Source organism: Piliocolobus tephrosceles, chromosome 8 (assembly GCF_002776525.5).
Source record: "Piliocolobus tephrosceles isolate RC106 chromosome 8, ASM277652v3, whole genome shotgun sequence".
In the NCBI taxonomy this organism is placed as follows: Eukaryota; Metazoa; Chordata; class Mammalia; order Primates; family Cercopithecidae; genus Piliocolobus; species Piliocolobus tephrosceles.
In genome coordinates, this window is record NC_045441.1 from 66,993,783 (window position 1) to 67,015,182 (window position 21,400).

Here is a 21,400-nt window from a genome sequence, read left to right on the forward strand (position 1 = left end):
ATTCTTCAAAAAAAAAAAAAAAAAAACTGTAGGAAATGGAAATTCTGTAGCTTTCTTTATTTTGCATCTCTTTTATTTCCATCTGGCAGGTGAAATTCAGAGGGAATACACCTGCTATAGTCCTATTTCTGACATATATATGGTTCCTAGTTGACATCAATGATCCCCTTCCATTTCCCCTCCTAAGTAGTGTTGTCAATACCATTTTAAATAGGAGCTCATTGGCAAATAATCATAGGTTTGATCTCAGCCTAAGAAGATCTTACTTGACAGATTTTACTTGACATTCCTTATGCTTTTGGCAGTTTCTCTCTTAATTTTTTTTTTTTTAATTTTCTTTTTCTTCTTCAGCTCAGGTACCTGACAATGATGAGCAGTTTGTACCAGACTATCAGGCTGAAAGTTGTAAGTATAGTATGACTCATCTCTTGTATTTTTCTGTCTTTCTGGTTTCCTTCTTTCCTTCTTTCTCTTTGGTTGGTTTTCACGTCCAGTGTCTTGTCTTACATTGTACAAGCGCCTTTTGAACTTACAGCCATAAGATGATTTGATTTGTCAGGTTGTGACATCAGCAGAAACTCTATTTTGAGCAGAATCCCTGAATTCTGTATATCGGAAGAGAACTCCAAATAGTAGGCAAGGAAAACTGAGTTGATTGAAAGATGGTCTTGTTCTTCATATTGGTAAATATCTTTGGGAGGAAATAGGGTGTGATCCATGAATATGCACATGTTTACTTCCAGTGTGCCAATATGCTTACAGAGAAATGCCTGGATGTTGATGGGAGATAGAGTTAAAAACTACTTGAGATTAGTTATTGTATAATTTATAAAAGATTCTGGAGCAAACATTCGTTGGCTTATTGTAGTATTTTAAATTCATGAATTGTCATCTGCTTTTATTTGATTTTTAACCTGAAATTTTCTGCTTCCTGGTTGCAGTAGCACAAATGGAAACAGCCATTGGCTTCTCTCAGGGTTCCTCCTTCCACGCTCCTTTCCCTGAGCCTTGCTCCCGGGTCTGTCAGAGAATGCATGAGGAGTTCTTCATGGAATACTCACTGTCCCTTAATTGCAGAGTGAGCATTTTGCCTGTGCAAACGTGGTTGCCTCAGGGTTTACTACTGATATTTATAATTTGCCATTCTACCAGCTAACTGCCGCTACTGACCAAAGGAGCAAATAGTAAGGAAAAGGGTATAAATGCCATCTTATTTATGAAACTGGCCTAATGCATTTTTGTTCTGTTGGTGACATCTAAATTTGTTTTATTTTTTCAGACCATTGATAGTATCAGAGGAGGCAATATCGGTAGTAACAAGAGATGCTTGATGTCTTACAAGTTATGAAACCCATATGTTCACACCTTTATATCATAAATCTAATACAAATACCTGCATTACTTCAAGTAACAGATGTTTGTGGGCAATATTTTCAGCATTTATGTTTGGTGTATTAAATTTCTCAGGCGTAGAGGGTTGTGCAAGATTTTGTCCAGATTCTCTAACATGTTACATGTTTTAGCTCAGCTTGGTTATAAAGAAATCACTGTGGTAAAATATACGTACCATAAAATTTACCATTTTAACTATTTTTAAGTTTGTAGTTCAGTGGCATTAAGTACATTCACATTGTTGTACAACCTTCACCACTATTCAACTTCAGAACTTTTTTATATCCCAAGCTGAAGTTCCGAACCTATAAAACAATAACTCCCATTTCACTGCCCTCAGTCCCTGGTAACTGCTGTTCTATTAGCTTTATTTTTGATCCAAGAAGAAGATTGTATAATGCTCTTTGATGTCTAAATGCAGGTATTTGACATAGGCTTCCAAGAAACTTACTCAGCAAATATATAGAACTTAATTAGACACCCTTAGAAACACTCCCAGCAGACGATGGCTCACACAAGTCCTCCCCTTCTTGATTAAAGTCTGGGAAGAGAATGATCATATTCCAACATTTCCCTGCCTGTGAGCAGGGAATTATTCTTTCTAAAAGCTAACCACATCGTCTGAGTAAAAGAATTAAACTTGTTGATATTTTACATCTAAAGTAATCGGTAACAATTTCATTACTATACCAATTGTCAGGGTAAAATGAACCACCTAGAGGTAATTTTTTACTACTTTTTTATTTGACCTCTTTTCAGCTTTTCTTATTGTTGAATATTTAATCTCTTTGAACTCTTCTTAAGGTCACACGGGCATGATTTTCTTCCTTTTTTTTTTTTTTTTTTTTTAACTCCCTTGACCACTCCTTCTCACTGAACTCATTTTCCTTCCCTCCTCTTTGTGGACCTCTTCTTTCCCTAGGGTTCTGTCCCCAAACCTTTCCTTTTATTTTTTCTTTCTTTTCTTTTTTTTTTTTTTTGAGACAGAGTCTCGCTTTACTGCCCAGGCTGGAGTGCAGTGGTGTGATCTCGGCTCGCTGCAAGCTCCACCTCCCAGGTTCACACCATTCTCCTGCCTCAGCCTCCCAAGTAGCTGGGACTACAGGTACCCACAACCACGCCCAACTAATTTTTTGTATTTTTAGTAGAGACGGGCTTTCACTGTGTTGGCCAGGATAGTCTCAATCTCCTGACCTCGTGATCCACCTGCCTTGGCCTCCCAAAGCTTTGGTATCTCAGGCGTGAGCCCCTTTCCTCTTATTTCACAGGCACCATGCCAGCACTGTCCCATAGAATTTTCTGTGATGGACATGACTACACCTGTGCCACCTGATACAGTGTGCACTAACCACATTGGCCGTCGAGCACACAAAATGTGGTTAGTGGGACTGAGGAAATGAATTTTTAACTGTATTTAATTTTGATTATTTTAAATTTAGACATGTCTGGCTACTGGCTACTATATTGGACTGCACAGCGTTGAACAACAATGTCTTCCGCATTGTTGTCTCCAGCCTGGTTCTTCCCTCCGAAGCTGTCTAGTGGACATCCTCACCTGATCCGCCACTAGTGTCCCTGTGCAGATGAGAAAAAGGCAACACCTCTGGACTCACTCCCTCAGCCCTCGGCTGTGCATTTAAACACGATTTACACGCCAACTCCAATCTGTAACGCAATGTTCCACAGACAGTTTACACTCAGCAAGTCCAACCGTGAAATCACGATTTTTCCTGACCAACATTGCTCTGTTACTTCTGTTGCCTTTCTAAGTTAGTGGCATCACCATCCAAACTGAAATCCTGATATTTATCCTCAGAGACCTCGGTTCTTTACCATAAACCTCAAATTGCTAACCAAGTTGTTGATCCTAGCTTTCAAAAATATCTTAATTTCATGGCCTCTCCTTCATCCCTATTTCATTGCTTTAGTTCACACACCTACATTTTGCCTTCACTGAACTTCTGAGTCAGCCTTTTGGTTGGTTTTCTTGCCTTTTGATTTTCCCTCTTTGCAAGCCACCCTGTGCAGTAGCATTAACACACAGCTATTTGGCCTTGTTAGTTTTCTTCTTAGACTGTCTGCAGGACAAAGTCCTATTTCTTTAGCTGTACAGAAAATTGTTCTATAACCCAGGTCTTGACTATCCTTCTGGTTTAAACTCTTGCTACTCCAGTACCCTGTCTTTTCCTTTCCTCTGTACTTTAGCGCTTCTAATTTTTAAGTTCTCTGGGCAGATTGAGCTGTTTTAAGTCTCTTTGCCCTTGCATATGTTCATTTTGCTTTAGAAGTTTTCATTTTTGCTTGGCAATCTGGTGAACCTCCTATTTCAGACTCTGCTTAGATTTCACCTCATTGAAGTCTTTCTCAGCCTTTTCTTGCCACCCTAGCCCCACAGAGTTAGCTGGACTCCACCACATCTTGTATGTTATATTTATTATATTATAGTATTTTAGATACATTGGTGTCTTTGATAAGATTGTGAACTTCTTGAGGGTACATGAAGCATGTCACATTCAGCATGACTTGCATGTTATAGAAGAATAACAAGTAAAATTATTATTGTGTTCTTGATCACCTTCTTAGTGCTTATTTCCTCCTAAGCATCTTCAGAGTCTTAGTTCCTTTCTTAAGGTAGAAACATATGATATGCCTTAAAACTGCACATATAGTCTCATTCTGGGAAAACTTGCCGAAACCGGAAAAGTTTAACCAAAGGTTTTCAGAATTGTGAAGGTTTATTTTACTTCAATTAGAGAATATTTACAGTTTAACCAATATGGCTTTGGGACATGTAAATAAGACACATAATAACTAAAAAATACCTATAAACAGAGGCAAAAATAAGTCTGAAGTAGCCTAATTAAAAAAAAAAGTGGAGGTATATGTTATTTCAGGTTTTCATAGACATGAAGGCCTATTGTTCAGATCACAGTGACCAACTAATTTTAGTCTTCACTGAAGAAAGGACGAGAGGGAAATGATTTAAAAAGAAGAATAAGGCGTTTGTATTAGATACTAAAGAGGATTTCTGGATGCAGAGGTTTATCAAATATTGGAATTGAGAGGTTAGATGGTCTCCAAAATGCCTCTAAACAGATGCTTGATTCTCGTCTGTCTGGGTATGCTTAGTGGGGGCAGAGGGATCCTATCTCTAGAAAGAGAAAGAAACTCCATCCCCTCTGTGTGGCCTGTCTGTAAATTCTATGCGGATATTTTTGAAAATGTGAATAATCAGATTTCCTTGCATACCTCAATGAAATAAGATGCTTCTGTCTTAGCTTTTGCCGCTTTAGTCCTTTGATGAATGAAGGTTAAGAGAATGAACAACAAAATTTTGCTCAATACTGGATTATAGAACATGCATTTGACTGTAACATGTTTAAATGCATGTAGAATAATAACGATCAGAGCATCCACAAACTGAAAATGAGATTAAACCATAACATTTGAGAACTTTCTAAAAATTTCCCTGAGCATTATTTATTGCTGTTTACAAAATATTTTCACTGGAAATGTGGAATCCAGTGATGGTATACTATAAATTACTAACCTTTGAAGGATGCTAACTTTGAAGCAAGTATAGGCATTAAAAATAAGTGAAAACAGCCTGGGCATGGTGGCTCATGCCTATAATCCCAGCACTTTGGAAGGCTGAAGTGGAGAATTGCTTGAGCTCGGGAGTTGGAGACCAGCCTGGGTAACATAGTGAGACCCTATATCTATCAGAAAATAAAAATAAAAACCAAGTGAAAACAACTTCCTACAAGTGCATGCAGGAAATCGATGAAGGCTAAGAGAAACAATAACATGCTTTTAACAAATTGTTTATTCCTTAGCAATAAATCTTTTCATAACTCAGAACTCTGCTAGAAAAAATAGAATTACGTTAGGATGTGCTTTAGTCCAGAAGAAACAGAAGTGTGTCTTCTCAAAAAGGACAAATTAAGGAGTATTTCAAACATAGGTGTTTCTGAAGTGGATGTACATTTGTATTTAAACAGAATTTTCCTAAATTGTATACTTTAATTACGTCAATGTTTTCAATCTTATTTTATTCTGAGACAGGGTCTCGCTTGGTTGCCCTGGCTAGAGTGCAGTGCCATGATTCTGGCTCACTGAAAACTCTGTCTCCTTAGTACAAGCAGTCTACCCTACTTCTTCCTCCCAAGTAGCTGGGACTACAGACACACACCACCATGCCTGGCCAATTTTTGTATTTTATGTAGAGATGCGGTTTTGCCTTGTTGCCCAGGCTGGTCTTGAACTCCTGGGTTAAGTGATCTGCCCACATCGGCCTCCTGAAGTACTAGGATTGCAGGCACGAGCCATCGTGCCCAGCCTTAAATAATATAAAATCATATATTTTAAATTTAGCTATATCTTTTTTTTTTTCCTTTTTGAGACAGAGTCTCATTGTATCACTCAGGTTGGAGTGCAGTGGCACGATCTCGGCTTACTGCAACCCCAGCCTCCCGGGTTTAAGTGCCCCCTGCCTTAGCCTCCCAGGTAGCTGGGATTACAGGCATGCGCTACCATGCCTGGCTAATTTTTGTATTTTTAGTAGAGACGGAGTTTCACTATGTTGTCCAGGCTGGTCTCGAACTCCTGACCTCAAGTGACCCGCCCGCTTTAGCCTCCTAAAGTGTTGGGATTACAGGCGTGAGCCACGGCGCCTGGCAGTTATATCATTAATCTTTAAAAATCTACCACCTTTCATTTTGTTCTTCGCAACGAAATTATGTGTTATTTTTATAGCTAGTTTGTTTCCATTTGGTTGCATTAGTTCATTTCAGTCTTTTCTCTATAGTGATTCACATGATAATGATGTTCACATTTATATTTTATCTTCTTCCAGAGCATTTTCAGGAGTGTGCATAACTCCCAGGGTTATGCAAAATTCCTAACAGGATAGATCTCTGTTACTCTACTGTTTTGTCTTACACTCAATAAAACACACTGGAAAGCAAGTCAATTGGAAAAAATGTTATACAGAAATAATAATAACCCTGACTCTTCACTATTTACAAAAGTAAATCTTTTGCAAACTTCTATACTTTATCAGATATCTGTAATACAATACTAGTGGACCACACAAAAATCATCCTGACAAACCCGCGTGTGGGGACTCAACTGTTTAAAACCACTATTATTATTACATGGATGACATTTTCTTTAAGTAAATGAAAATCATAACTACACTTTGTTTCTTTAGGAATTTCTGGTTTTAAGAATAGCATTAGGTTGGACACAGTGGCTCCTGCCTGTAGTCCCAGCACTTTGGGAGGCCGAGGAGGGCAGATCACCTGATGTCAGGAGTTCGAGACCAGCCTGGCTAACATGGCGAAACCCCGTCTCTACTAAAACTACATAATTAGCTGGGTGTGGTGTTGCATGCCTGTAATCCCAGCTACTCAGGGAGGCTGAGGCAGGAGAATTGCTTTAATCTAGGAGGTAGAGGTGGCAGTGAGCCGAGATCATGCTATTGCACTCCAGTCTGGGTGACAGAGTAAGATTGTGTCTCAAAAAATAAATAAATAAATAAAATAATAGCATTTGACTTTTTTTTCTTTTTTTCTTTTTTTGCAATGAAGTAGAAAAAAGAAATACTTAGATTACTGTTACAAATCTGCTTCTTAGAAAACTGAAGTCAGTCAGGTCTATGTAGACCCTGACTGAATAATTTATGTTAACATGTACTTGTCCAGGATCAGAAAAATTCCATTTATGGTTTGTTTTCATAATTTCCTGTCTTGTTACTAAGCTACCTTCCTACATCTTGTTTCTTTCAACACATACAGTGAGTACTTTATACATTTGATTTTTTTTTTTTTTTTTACTAATTTTGAAAACTTTCTTGCCCGATTAAGTTTTTTTGATATGATTGGTCGGGAAAACTTTGTCTTCTTTCGTCTTTCTGACTGCTTTTACCAAAATGAAAGCACACACTAAAAGGGAAATGGCAGTTTTTGGATTTAAGAACAGGAGTTTTTTGGTTTGTTTTCAGTTTCAAAAAAATTTAAAACTTTTTTTGAGGCATGTTATTTAAACATGTTACCAAGTAAACTCAAACTATCCATTTCAAGGATTACTAGTTGCATACCTTCCCACCCAAGTTAGTATTCCTGAGAGCTATACGACAGCTACCTCTTGATGGTTCTGAGTTTCTTTTGGGTATGCTTTTTGTAGTTGCTGCTTTGTGGGTTTCTTTTTTTTTTTTTTTTGAGACGGAATCCCGCTCTGTCGCCCAGGCTGGAGTGCAGTGGTGCGATCTTGGCTCACTGCAAGCTCCGCATCCCGGGTTCACGCCATTCTGCTGCCTCAGCCTCCCGACTAGCTGAGACTACGGGTGCCCACCACCACACCCGGCTAATTTTATGTATTTTTAGTAGAGATGGGGTTTTACTGTGTTGGCCAGGATGGTCTCAATCTCCTGACCTCGTGATCCACCTGCTGTGGCCTCCCAAAGTGCTGGGATTACAGGCGTGAGCCACCGCGCCCGGCCCAGTTTAAATATTTTGTCAAAGCAGTATATTTATAGAGTAGGAAAAAGTGCAAATAAAATTATTCCCCATTTCTGCAACTCCACAACTCACAGTGTTCTGTAGAAGCAACTGCCTTTTAGTTGTTCTGCATACTAAATAGCTTGCACTGCAACTTCTTGTTTTATCAGTTTTAGATTTTACCTGTTGTTCTATGGAGATAGAAAAACATTTTGGATAGGTTTTAATTACTTTAATGCTAGTAATCAGCTGTTTTATTCTACTTTAGTTCGGTAATCTTATTCAGACCTAGGCGCGAATAAAAATCACTTGGGAAGCTAGTGCAAATGCAGCTTCATGTTTCCCGTCCTGTGAGAGCTTGACATTAGAGGCCTAGAACTAGGCTTCCAAATCTCTAAGGAGCAGTTAGGTGATTCTGATGCAAGCTTTTCATGAAGTGCAAGGTTAGATATTTTGTCATGTACTTAATTGTAAAATAAAGGCAGCAGTATCACTGTTTTGCCATTAAATTGTAAGATGGATCTTGCCATTCATACCCATATACAATTTGTTATGTAATAGAGGCAATCAGTTTCTGGAAAATATTATTTAAGTAACATATTGTCACCTTATTTTTAAAATATACTAGGGAATCAAAAAATGAAGGCTATATAAAAATGTTTTTAATATATTCTTATTTTTATTATCTTTGCTAGAATTATATATATTTTCCACTTCCAAAGATTATTCTCTACTTTTGCTGTGAGACAGTCATTGCTGATTGTAGATTTCTGTTATACTGGAATCAATTCTAGTTTAGAAGGAACTTTCCAATGCTGATTAGAGAGAACCAAGGCATAGATGACTCACCCTGTTCTAGGTGTGTCTGGTAGGAATTCTTGTCTTTAGATGTTCTACTCTTCCATTGGTGCAGATGCGTTCTATGTCTGTCCCAATTAAAAGCCCAGCAGCCCCCTTTCCAGTAAAGCAGAAATTTTAGTTTGGTGCTTGATTTTTTGCAAGGAATACATTTTTTAAATCAAAATGAAAATCCAATGAAAAGTACTCTCCATCTTGCAAGTAGGCTCTCTTGCAAGAATTTTTGTTTTAGATACCCTCCCAGGAATCCATCAAGTCCAACAAAAGAAATAAAATCTAAATCATATACCTCGGGTATGTCTCTTGACCTTTATTTACTTATCTATAAGTTGACAGGGAAACAAATCTTTCAGGCTCAGAGCCACATTACGATTTTGTGCCAGAAGGAAAAGAGAAAGGATACTATCTAAATATGGTGCATGCATGCTTAAATTGAAAAGAGAGTTTTAGAAAAAAACATAATTCATGGGGGAATAATGTATGTAGAATTTACTACGAAGGACCACTTTCCTTTATGGGAAGTAGATGTACTTTCCTTTATTGGTGTACTTACAGTTTTCTCACTGTAAGTATACGGAATATAAGTATTGGACAGGTGCAGCCAATACTTATATTCTATATACTTACAGTGAGAAAATTACATTAGTCTTGATTTTAATAAAGTATGCTCTAGTAGATACTTTTCACTATTTTTGGTTTACTCTTCTTAAGGTAGATAGGGCAGACTTCTGCCCAGACGAAAACCAAAACATAAAATTCAAAACCCTACAAAACTGGTGCTTGCTCTTCCAAAGCTGAAAGCTAAAAATATATATATTGACCCAAGTCTTCAGCTTTTTCTTTCCTATTTTCCTTCTTTAATTTTGTCCTTAATATAACAGGATATTATAGAAATTGACTTTTGAAATGTGCTCAAAGGAAGTATGTCAGCAAATATTTTTTACTTACCTTCTCTGTAATTAGTCACAAGTTATTTTGAAGAAAGTGATCTATACCTTCTCTGGTTGAACTTGGCCTCATATTAAATAATTATTTTGTTATACAATGAATGGACTTGATAGAAATATAAGTCAAACAATATTTATTCAAAAAATCTAGGTAAAGGATGTCAGTGGAAAATTATTTGCAGAACCAAATATGGTACTTTTTGTCCCCATATTTTTAATAAATATGCATACATCTATATATTCTGATATGTAAAAAAGTAAACACAGCAATTATTAGTATTTGGAACTAAAATAAAAGCAGTCATGAAAATAAATATATTTGGGGGCTACCGCCTCATAGAATATGTAAGTTTCATGAAATAAGATACAAAAAATAAGTAACCTGAGCTAAACTACTACATGTGGACCTTCACATCGTAATTGTATGTTTAGTGTTTGTTATGGGTTTTTATTGGTATCATTTTTCCACTTTTTCTTTTTATCATAGTAAACATCTATTTAAGATGCACAGTGCATATTTGCTTCTGTCTGTCATTGAATTTTTTCCTAATGAGAGTTGGTGCCATGTCTTACTAGGTAAAAGTTTTGGTTAGATGTTATTGTTTTTTAAAATCTAAAGCACTGTTTGCATTCGACAGTAGCTAAGGGTAGTGTTAACTCAAGAACTTAATTACTGGCAATATATCAGGAAAGGCTAGATTAAAAATACTGTTTATACAATGTCTGATTAAGCTTTAAGATCAGAAAAGTACCTTTGTGCAATGGTTTTCTACATAATCTTTTGAATCTTTTGTAAATCTAGAGTTTAACAAAGAAGGTTTTATTGGTTTGTTTTGCTGTAGGTGTGACATTATTAAACTATTCAGAGATTTGTTTCATAGTTACTCCTAGTTATTGCGTATACAATCCTGTTTTGACTAGTTTTTAGGTCCTGTTGAAGAGGTTTGAATTGTGATGGACCCTTTAATTATCTCTTATTGTAGCAGAATCTTGTATTCACGTTTCTATTTTCAAAATTGGAATGATTATATTCTTGCAAATGAGATCCATATCCATTACTCTTATTTTTATGATTTTAAATATGAATAATACATCTTAACAGTTTAACAATTCTTTTACCTATGAGATTTTAGTTTAATTAATTTATTTATTGGGTTCATATGCTCCACAGTTGTAGTCTATACAGGTGTTAAGTAGGTTTATAAGACTCTTGATGTTTATTCATTCAACAGATGTGTTTTGAGTCCCTATTATATGCCAGGTTTTGTACTAGTCACTGGTGATACAGTGGTGAAAAAAGTCAGAAAAATATCTGCTATCATTTAGCTTGTGTTCTTACTGCATATAATTAATAAATGAAGTTGTATTTGTCGCATATTGAATGATGTGAAATTATATGAGTGGTGTGAAATCTATGCATAATCACTGCGTATTTAGACTCTGATCTATTACATAGTGAAGAAAATGTGCTTAGGTTTCATGTAATTTTAGTTTTTTTTTGTTTGTTTGTTTTTGGTTTTGTTTTTGAGACAGGGTCTCACTTTGTTGCCCAGTCTGGAGTGCAGTGGCATGATCTTGGCTCACTGCAGCCTCAATCTCCTGAGTTCAAGCAACCTCAATCTCCTGGGCTCAAGTGACCCTCCTGCCTCAGCCTGAGACCATAGGCGTGCACCGCCCTCCCTAGATAATTTTTGTATTTTTTTGTAGAGATGGGGTTTCGCCGTGTTGCCCATGTTGGTCTCGAACTCCTGATACCAAGCAGTCCTCCCGCCTCGGCCTCCTACTGTGCTGGGATTACAGGTGTGAGCCACCACACCCGGACTTAATTTTTTATTATTATTATTATTAATTTTTTTGGGGGGGGATGGAGTCTCGCTCTGTCGCCCAGGCTGGAGTGCAGTGGTGCGATCTCGGCTCACTGCAAGCTCCGCCTGCCGAGTTCACGCCATTCTTCTGCCTCAGCCTCCTGAGTAGCTGGGATTACAGGTGCCCGCCACCACGCCCGGCTAATTTTTTTTTGTATTTTTAGTAAAGATGGGGTTTCACTGTGGTCTCGATCTCCTGACCTTGTGACCCGCCCGCCTCTGCCTCCCAAAGTGCTGGGATTACAGGCGTGAGCCACCGCGTCCAACCAATTTTATGATTATTTTAACAAAATGTACTCTGTCCAAAGGTGAGGCCACTGGATTTCCCAGTGGATGATGGCTATCAAGAGTGTGTGTTAATACCTTGTTGACCTATGCTAAAATTCATGTTATAGGGGACTAAGAAGAATATATTTGGACTTTTTAAAAATGATGTACTCTAGTGTTAATTATTACTATATGCAGAGTATTGTCCTATTCATTGAGATCATATTTGTTCTTTAAGATTCAGATCAGATGTTATTTTTCCCTTGATTATCTTAGAATTAACAACTTCTGTGTACCAATACATATTAATTTTAATCGATACATCCTAATTTTGATCCTGTTTTCATTGACTTATAGAGGATGGTTCATGCCCTATTTGTGTGTGTTATTCACATTGAATACTGAATTGAATGAGTAGTTTCTTGGGTATTTAGAATCTTATTTTTTAAAAAACATATTCATGCACAGGTGGTTTCAATTGTTTGAAAACGAATGCCAATAGCTGCTTTTATTTCCCTCTGTTTTATATTTCTTTGAGGGCTAATGGAAAGCTGTTTGCATTTATGTAACATTAGAGCTAAATCTCAGTTATCAGATTAGGGCACTGTAATAAATATTATTAGATACTCCTATCTCACCACACATTTCTCAGTTAGGACAAATACTCTGAAACAACTTGTTATTGTTCCTGTTTTACATGAAGAGAAACCCAGGGCATAAAATAACCAAATAACTAAGGCACGTGATGACTGAAATTACACAGCTGAGAATCCCAGCTCATGGTTGCTTAGTGTGTGCAGATCTTCCCTCCCTGATAGCCAATACTCAGACTACATGTACAAGCTTCAAAACTGTTTCTATTCTGGAAAAAAAAATCTGCATGGCTAACAAATAATGTGTTTTGCTAATAGTTTTTGAAAATTATTCTCATCAAGGTATGATAGAGGAAGAGAGACCAAGAGGACCTTCCAATAGAGGTTTGTCTCAAGAAAGATGTTCTGTGAACTCATCTGAGCGAATAGCTGTGAGAAAAATAGATGGGAGGACATGGTGTTTAGGAACTATTCCAGTCCTTGTCTAGGCTACAGTGTGTGCACTTCTCTGCCTCAAAGATTTTCTCTTATTTATCAGAATTCGAGAGATGTTTATGATAACACTGTATATTTGTGTGTTGTTTATGCACAGGTTTTGGCCCCAGAATGTTTCAGACATGGCGTACTTTTCTCATGGAGAACAGCCGTTTGGGAACGGAGGCAGTAGTAGTAGTAGCAGCAGCAGCAGAGGTATTAGTAGTAGTAGGAGGAGTATTACTAGTGATCATGGAATTCCCGTTATAGTAATAAATATTCATAGAAATTTCAAAACTGCAGCTTGAGATGATAAAGATTAATGATATCAACACCTTTAATTTAAAGATGAGAAACTGAAATCCAAAAAGGTTATCAGGCTCTTTATGATTTTAAAAGAAAGATTGTACGCCCTTAGCTGTGTGTTGGGAAAATAGTAAATAAGGAAAAATATGAACCTGGATACTTTCACTAATTAGTGATTTTCTTTTCTTTATCAGATTCACTATTTGTGACACTGGAATAAGAAATACTTTTCTCACCCATTTTGTTATTCAAAAGGGTATTTTTAAATTCTGCTACATCACTAGCACAAATTGTATTTGTTGGATGTAAGAATAAATTCAATTCAGTATCTTTATGCCAGGTTTTGTCTCCTTTATCAATGTTAATGCATCTATGCATAATTCTTAGCTTAGTATTATGTAGATTTTTCACATGAAGTATGATCATGATCTATAAACCAATACAAAATTCTGGATAAATTTTGATTAGAAATATATGCACCCCTTTCTCCATTTATCCCCCAGAACTTTTCATCACTGACATTTGGTCCTAAACCGTAAGATGCTTTTCTTAGAATTATTTCCAGCTACAGAGTTACCAGCAAAAGTTCTGCCAGATACTATCAAGGCCACCCAACATGGTTAAAAATGGCTCATCCCTATCAAGATGTATGGGTAGTATTGAAGCAAACCTCTCAGTAGTGTCAGCTTTTCCTTTGAAATAGTGGTCATGCTGTGAAGTGAACTTCTACTGCTGTTTGCGGTTGTTTTTCTCCATCCTTATGAACACAACAGCCTTATTATGTTGATTTGATTTGATTCCCTAGTCCTTGGCACTGGGGCCAGAAAGTCAGGTGATGTAGTTGTCTCAACTCACGGGTCTGCAGGGAAAGCCAAATAGCTGGATGTCACTGCTGTGTTTCTCTGGATATTTTTGCCATCTGAAATCTCCATGTTCTTGTATTCTTTCGGGAAAATCATCCCTGTTTTCCTTTGTGAAAGCTCTGTTTTCATTCACAGTTTTATTGCATATTAAAGGCTGATGCATTAGAAAGTTATCAGCTAATCAATAAACATCAGTCATCCCATTTTGTGATAAAGCTGTCCGATTGATCAAAGTGGAAATTTAGACTTTTGGCTTTTACACAGCAATTTCTGAAAGTTCGGATAATGTGCTTATGGAATACATAGACCTGTCCTCTTACGTATTGGTCTTATGTAGAGATGGACATATGAATCTATGTGTGTGTGATGTACATATATGCAGGCTAATATATACAAACATCTGAATTTTATGTGAACTATAACATTCTTTTCTTAGAAGTTTTGTTAAATTCTAAGAAAATGAGAAGTCATCAGTAAACTTCTCTCTCTATATATATGTATAGGTATGTGCATGCATTACATTTTTTTTTTTTTGCCAAGATTGGTATTAAAATGCTTTCAAAAACCTTAATGTAAAATTTCAATAGTTGTGAATATAGTAAAACACACATGAATTTTGTAATTACAAAATTGGAAAAATATGCTCTTATTTTCATATTATTTATAATAATTAAGGGAATAGCAGTTTTAGACTCTTTAGATTTGGCATCTTTATTTTGGTAACATGCAGCTTGTCCTGTTGGTTACATTCCTACCATAGCTTTTTTTCATAATGAAAACTAAGTTGTGTTCATAAATATTCATAGTGCCAGGCATTGTGCTAGGTGCTGTGAACTGAAAGATGAATATAATACTAGCAATAATACTAATCATTTATATTTGTTTAGCATTTTAGATTTCATAGGCCATTTTCACATCCTACATCTCATTTGATTCTCACAATGACCTTGGGATGTAGACAGAGTAGACAAAGCTCATATAGGTTTAGTGTGGTTCCTATATAAGGAACTACATTCATAGGTGTTGAATGACAGAACCAAAACTCACCATGTAACATTTTCCCTTGTATGCATTCCAGTAAAATGTACAAAGTTGTTATTCATTGATTTGCCATGACTATACAAGTGAATTAAAGACATAAAATAAGTGTTTTTGCCATATCCATGTATACATATATGGATAAATTTGTATGCTTGTGTAATACATACATACATAAATTTGTATGCTTGTGTAATACAATAAAAGAAAAATAGAGAATTTATCAAAAATGATTTTTATTCTTCATGGAATTATTCTAATTTATAACATAATGCACAAACTAATACATATATGGAAAGCAAGGGTGGAGTAGACAATCCCTGAAGTTCCCTATTTCTCTATGAAAATCTTTATCCTTGTGCTTTGGATTGCAGGAATGTGGTCAAGGTCTATCTATGTATACCTAGGTCTTCAGCTTCAGGAATCCTGAATGTTTGCTTAACAAAATGGTGATTTCTCAAAAGAGAATTTTTAAATTTTGGTTTGGACTCTGTTTGGCAACACATAATTAGACCAGGAACATTTGCTAATGTGCCGAAATTAATTGAATATCACATTTTGCATTTTGTCTGATACGTCTTTTTTATATTATTTCATGATACTGATAGTGTTGATGTTGAAGACACTAAAACCATATGATATAAACCTAATGAGATTTATTTATGGGACTGAGTACAATGTACTGTATAAGAGTAGGACATTGGACCTAGGCCTCTTGAGTTCAAATCTCTACTATTTACTAGGTGTGTGACCTTATACAAGCAATTTAAGATCATTGTACCTCAGTTTCCTCTTGCGTAAAAATGGGATAAATATTATCTTCCCTAGGGTGACTAAATCAGTACTAAATGAGAATATATATATATATATATATATATAAATATATATGTGTGTGTATATGTATATATATGTGTGTGTGTGTAACATTGTATATGTTTGTGTGAAATATCTAAGTAATATATTTGGCACATAGAACATACTATATAAGCTTTTATTCTGTATATACAAAAATATATAGATATATGAAATACACAGAACATACCATTCATAATACATCACAAGTGCATTAATTTCTTTTTGTGTTTTTCTTCATACTCATAAATAATGTCTACACCTACCAACATGTGGGCTTTATCTACTATATCCACACATACTGTAAATAGTTGTAACAACTTGACCTTTTGCTGTTGATCACACTAAGTAGTTCAGTGCATATCTGTAATGATACTGTCAGAAGAAACTCAGAAGTGTTGTTTGTTCAAATCTACTTTGACCATAGGAATTCATAAACAAAAAGTGTTGTACTGGACACATTCTGATGCTTGTAATACAGACCCTGTTATAGGATCAGTTAGCATCTTATGTGTAAGATTATGGGTTATCAATTCTGGTCAATCAAGGACACCCTAATTTGTGGGTCTAGCAAAATTGCTTCTATCCTCAATGTTTTGTTGATTTCAAAGTTGATGTATTCATTGAAAGGGAAAAAAAAGTGTTGATTTTTCAATTAAGATGCAACCTTTACAATGCAAAGCAATAATAATTATAGTGTTCACTCAGCCTGAAGAAAAAATTTCACTAGTTAAATAGCAATAATCAAGATGAGAACTACATTAGAAGGGTGCTAATTTTATGATCATTGCTATTTAAATAATAAAGATGAATCCACAGGACCTTTGCTGTAACACTATTTGCAATTAAGTGGTATTCAGCTTTAAAATGGTCCTCTTGAAGCCCATTTAAAATTAATGGGCTGCTTAAATTGTGAATGACCAAAGATCACCTTATAAAATAGCTGCTTTTCCAATTAATCAATTATAAGGCTATGGCTGGGCTTCTATAGGACAAGATTTGTTTGACCCAAAGTATTTCACAAATATTAGTGCAATCATTCTTATATAATAACAGATTTTTTTTTTTTTTTTTTTTTTTGAGATGAGGTCTTGCTCTGTTTTCCAGACTGGAGTGTGGCTCACTGCAGCCTCAACCACCCGCACTCAAACGATCCTCCCAACTCAGCCTCTTGAGTAGCTGGGACTACCGGTGTGTACTACCATGCCCAGCTATTTTTAAATTATTATTATTGTTTGTAGATAGGAAGTATTGCTGTGGTGCCCAGCAGTCTTGAACTTGTGGACCCAAGTGATCTTTCCTCACAAAGTGTTGGGATTGTAGGCATGAGCCACCACTCCTCGCATATGATAACAGATTATTATATTTTCAGCTCCCAAGGAAAAACAAAAAAATTAGAATTTGATTTTTATCAACCGGATTCTGCATGCTAAGTATAAGAAAAATAGATTCTAGTTTTTCTCTCTCGAAAAAGAATTACCAGCATCAGAGAATTTGGCACTGAGGTAAAATCTTGAAGTAGCTATAAGTTCACACGGCAACATGTGAGCTTTGCAGTACAGCATGTCTAGGTTTAAATATTAGTTTTATAATTTGCCATTTTTGTGATTTTGAACTAATTAATTCACTTCTTTAAGCTGTGTAAGTTAAAGGGGAAAATAAATGAGTGAATGTAATGATTAAATGAGGAATATGTATAAAGAATTTAGCACATAGATGAGTATTGAATAGCTCAGTAGCTCTGTAGAATTCAGGCAGTATCAATATCTACTTAATTTATGTACTGTTTTGAGGGCAGATAACAGTAATGAAGATTCAGAATAGCAATGTTGATAATATAGTTAAAAGAATGTAAGATGATTGCATTTGATTAATTTAGCCATGAAAGAGTTGGTTTGTGATGTCATTACTGCTGCCACATACTGGTAGCATATCTTCCCTAGATAGATGTAATTATTCATTATAGCTTGTTCTCTAAGAGGTGAACACCATCCTCCTTTCCATTGTCCTCCACTAACAACTCAAAAAGAAGAAGTACTGTAGATGTAGCAGCAAATACATTACAGATCTGTGGAAGACTTGGATCTTTATTTTATATGTCAGGTTGTCTATGCACAGTACTCTATGTATTTAACTTAAGAAAGATAAATAATCTATATATGGCTCCCAATTAAAAAAAAAAAAAGGTTCCAGGGAGTAAATCTTTTTTTTTTTTTTTTTTCTTTTTTGAGATAGAGTCTCACTCTGTTGCCCAGGTTGGAGGTCAGTGGTATTATCTTGGCTCACTGCAACCTCTGCCTCCCAGATTCCAGTCATTCTCCTGCCTCAGCCTCCCGAGTAGCTGGGACTACAGGCATGTGCCACCACTCTGGCTACTTTTCGTAATTTTAGTATAGACGGGGTTTCACCATGTTGGCCAGGCTGGTCTCAAACTCCTGACCTCAAATGATCCACCTACCTCAGCCTTGCAAAGTGCTGGAATTACAGTTGTGAGCCACTGTGCCTAGCCAGAACAAACCATTTTTAAGCAATCGTTTTGAGACTCATTCCATTTTAGACATTGTGTGAATTACTTGCATAGTTATCATGCCAGGATAAAGATAGATAGGTACTTAAGTATCTATTTATATGGGATACAATTCTTATGCATAAAAATATTTAAAAAAACATGATTCCTGCCTTGTAAAAGCATACTGTGAAGTATGGAAGAAGGGGAAGCATATGCTGGGACTACTTAAGGTACAGTGAGTGGGAAGTTAAAATAACACCTAAGAGTGCAGCCTTTGGAGTCCTACTAGTTAGGCTCAGTGCTCCATCTACTACTTCCTACTGATAGCTGGGTAACCTTGGTATGTCAATTAATCTCTTAGTACTTCCCCATCTTTCAAAGGGACTTTGAAGAGTGAGGATACTACAGATATGTAAGGAGGATAAAATAGATCACTCATAGTTATTAATATTAATACTATTATTGTATTAACAATTTAAAAAATACTACCTGACTACAAATTAAATGACCAGTCCTTACAGACACTAAATTCTATAGATTTTTTTTTAATTAAGATCAACACAGATTGGAGTACTTGAGAAAGACCTCATGAAGAAAATGAAGCCTGACCTACAATAGAACGAGAAATATTAGAAATGACAGGAACCTAGAGATTGTTCACCCAGTGTCTCTGTATTTGTTGGATAATAGCTAATACTTGTGTAATGCTCACTATGTGCTAATTCCTCTTCTAAACACTTCGTAAATATCTTAATGCAGCCAGTCTTCATAGCATCCTTATTTAGTAGAAACTATTATTATCTCCTTCTTTTGGTGAGAAAATCAAGGCACAGAGTAGTTAGGTGGATTGTCCCGTGTCACAGAGCAACCAAGTTGTAGATCTGGCTCCAGAGTTTATACTGTTGACCGTGATGCTACACTGTCTCCTAGATAGAGCTGTGTGCCAAATCTAAGATTGTCGGGAGCAAAACAATTTGCTCAAAGTAACAAACAGTACCCAAGTAGTGACAGAACTGGAACGATCTTCCTTGGCACCTGATTTTTAATATATCTGTGCTTACCACACATCAACTGTGCTTCTCAAGATTTGTATGATTTACCCAGTGATGAAGGGAGGGCCTATTAAGTCGGGAGAAGACCAGGTATTAATTGTTCTGAAGTAAGAATGAGCATTTTCTGTCCATCAGAGAGAATGGTAGCAGTGTTTGAATATAGACATACACACTGGATAGCAATGGGAATGAAGTTTGGTAGGTCATTTTGTGGGTTAGCAAAAGTCAGATGTATTCAAGTTTTATCTGAACAACAACAAATGGGCCAACCTGGAAATTTCTGAGGATGAAAATGTCATGTTATTGGGGAGGAGAAAGTGGAAAGAAAAAAGCAAAGGAGTATAATGTATTTTTGTAAATGGATTTTAGCATATAGGCACACTTCTACTTAACCATATTTAAAACAAACATGCTAAATAATGCATATATACCAGATATTTTATGTCAGTGGAATCTAATGTAGTAATTCAAAGAAAAAGTCACTGGCTAAGAATTTATGCATGCCCTGTATGGGAAGAGGAGAATCAGGCTTTATCTGAATTAACTTTTATCCCTATGCACACCCTCAATTTACAAAGCTTCTATTTACTTCAAAGGCGTGAGGAGGAGAATGCAAACCAGGCCTATCATGGTTGTGATCATAGGATTGTTTTGCAGGTGGTATCCATGTGTTTCACCAAAGCTCATCTTTTCTCTTTGCACACTTGGAAGGAGAGCAGAGCGTGCTTTCATCTTCATACTTTTCTAGTTTCTTGGAACTATCAATTACAAAGGAGTGCTGTATAAATCTTCTTTGTGTGTTTAAGTGCTAATATAAGCTGCTGAATATATCAGCTGGCTACAGTATTTGATGCACCTTCCACCTGGAGTTACAGCATACGCTTTGGCAGAGCTCAGTATTTTAAAGAATTAGATTATAATGCAGAAAATAAAATAAGACAGGAATACTAAAAAATTCATTCCATGTGCAAGTTTCCACCATTGTATTGTGTTGGTAGACAACCAATGCTGTTTGCTGTCATTGTTTACCGTCCTCTTTGATCACCAAGTTATAGAAAACTGATTATCCCTATAATTGATCTGTGATCTAGAGCAAACATTGTAATACCTGTTCATTCAAATGGGCTTGGTGCCACCATCTAAGCATCTCAAAAGGTTACATTTAAATAGGTGCCTTAGGTTTACGTAGCAGTAAATATAGTTTGATGTTTTAAAAACAGACAGTTAAACATTAGAACACTTGAGTACTTGAATATACCTCCTCATTTAATAATAGAGATCCACCTTAATAATCACATCTTAATTTTTCTGACATTTTGCTATTTTTCTTGGAGTCTTTTAGAAATTTTATTGATCCACAGAAATTAGTAACTGATATTTACTTAAATGAAATGTATGTGACGATAAAATCAAATGCAGTTTATTTCCTATGTAGTGCCTCTGTATACTGTAAAAAGACTTGCATTGTGCAAGGATTAGTATGATTTGATATGTATTTTGATGTTACTACAAAATGCTCTGCCCAAGATAGAAGTAAAAAGATTTGTAATGTTGAAGTATTATTGCCTCCATGCTGAGATTTTCTATTTCCAATAACACCTGTACACCACCGCTACCTAGTTATGCTCTACACTTTATGCTTAATATGGTAATCTAATTTCCCCTTATTTGCAGTTAGCAAGTCAAAGTAAAAAATATACATTGGAATGTTGCCATGACACTATTGCTATGATGGCAAATTTAGTAACAGGTGAACTATCTTGGTTTCCATCAGACAAGGCTTGGTTCTTGAAGGATGGCAATGATCTTATTATATGGAGTTCTCTCCTATAATATAGCCTTAAGGGTACACTCCTGGAATAGTGTAATAGGGAGACTCTAGAG

At 36.0% G+C, this 21,400-nt stretch overlaps 1 protein-coding gene across 7 annotated transcripts in view; it reads left to right on the forward strand.

Annotated features, from left to right (window-relative positions):
• Positions 1-21,400, forward strand: part of ETV1 (ETS variant transcription factor 1) — a 99,783-nt gene that overhangs the window by 12,275 nt on the left and 66,108 nt on the right. For 5 of the 7 annotated variants that reach the window (XM_023215879.2, XM_023215878.1, XM_031936050.1 and 2 more), the window contains one exon: positions 352-405. The exons of the other annotated variants lie outside the window; for them this stretch is intronic. In XM_023215879.2, coding sequence (XP_023071647.1) covers positions 352-405 — 54 coding nt within the window. The remainder of the gene's footprint in view (positions 1-351; positions 406-21,400) is intronic. 7 annotated transcript variants of the gene reach the window in all.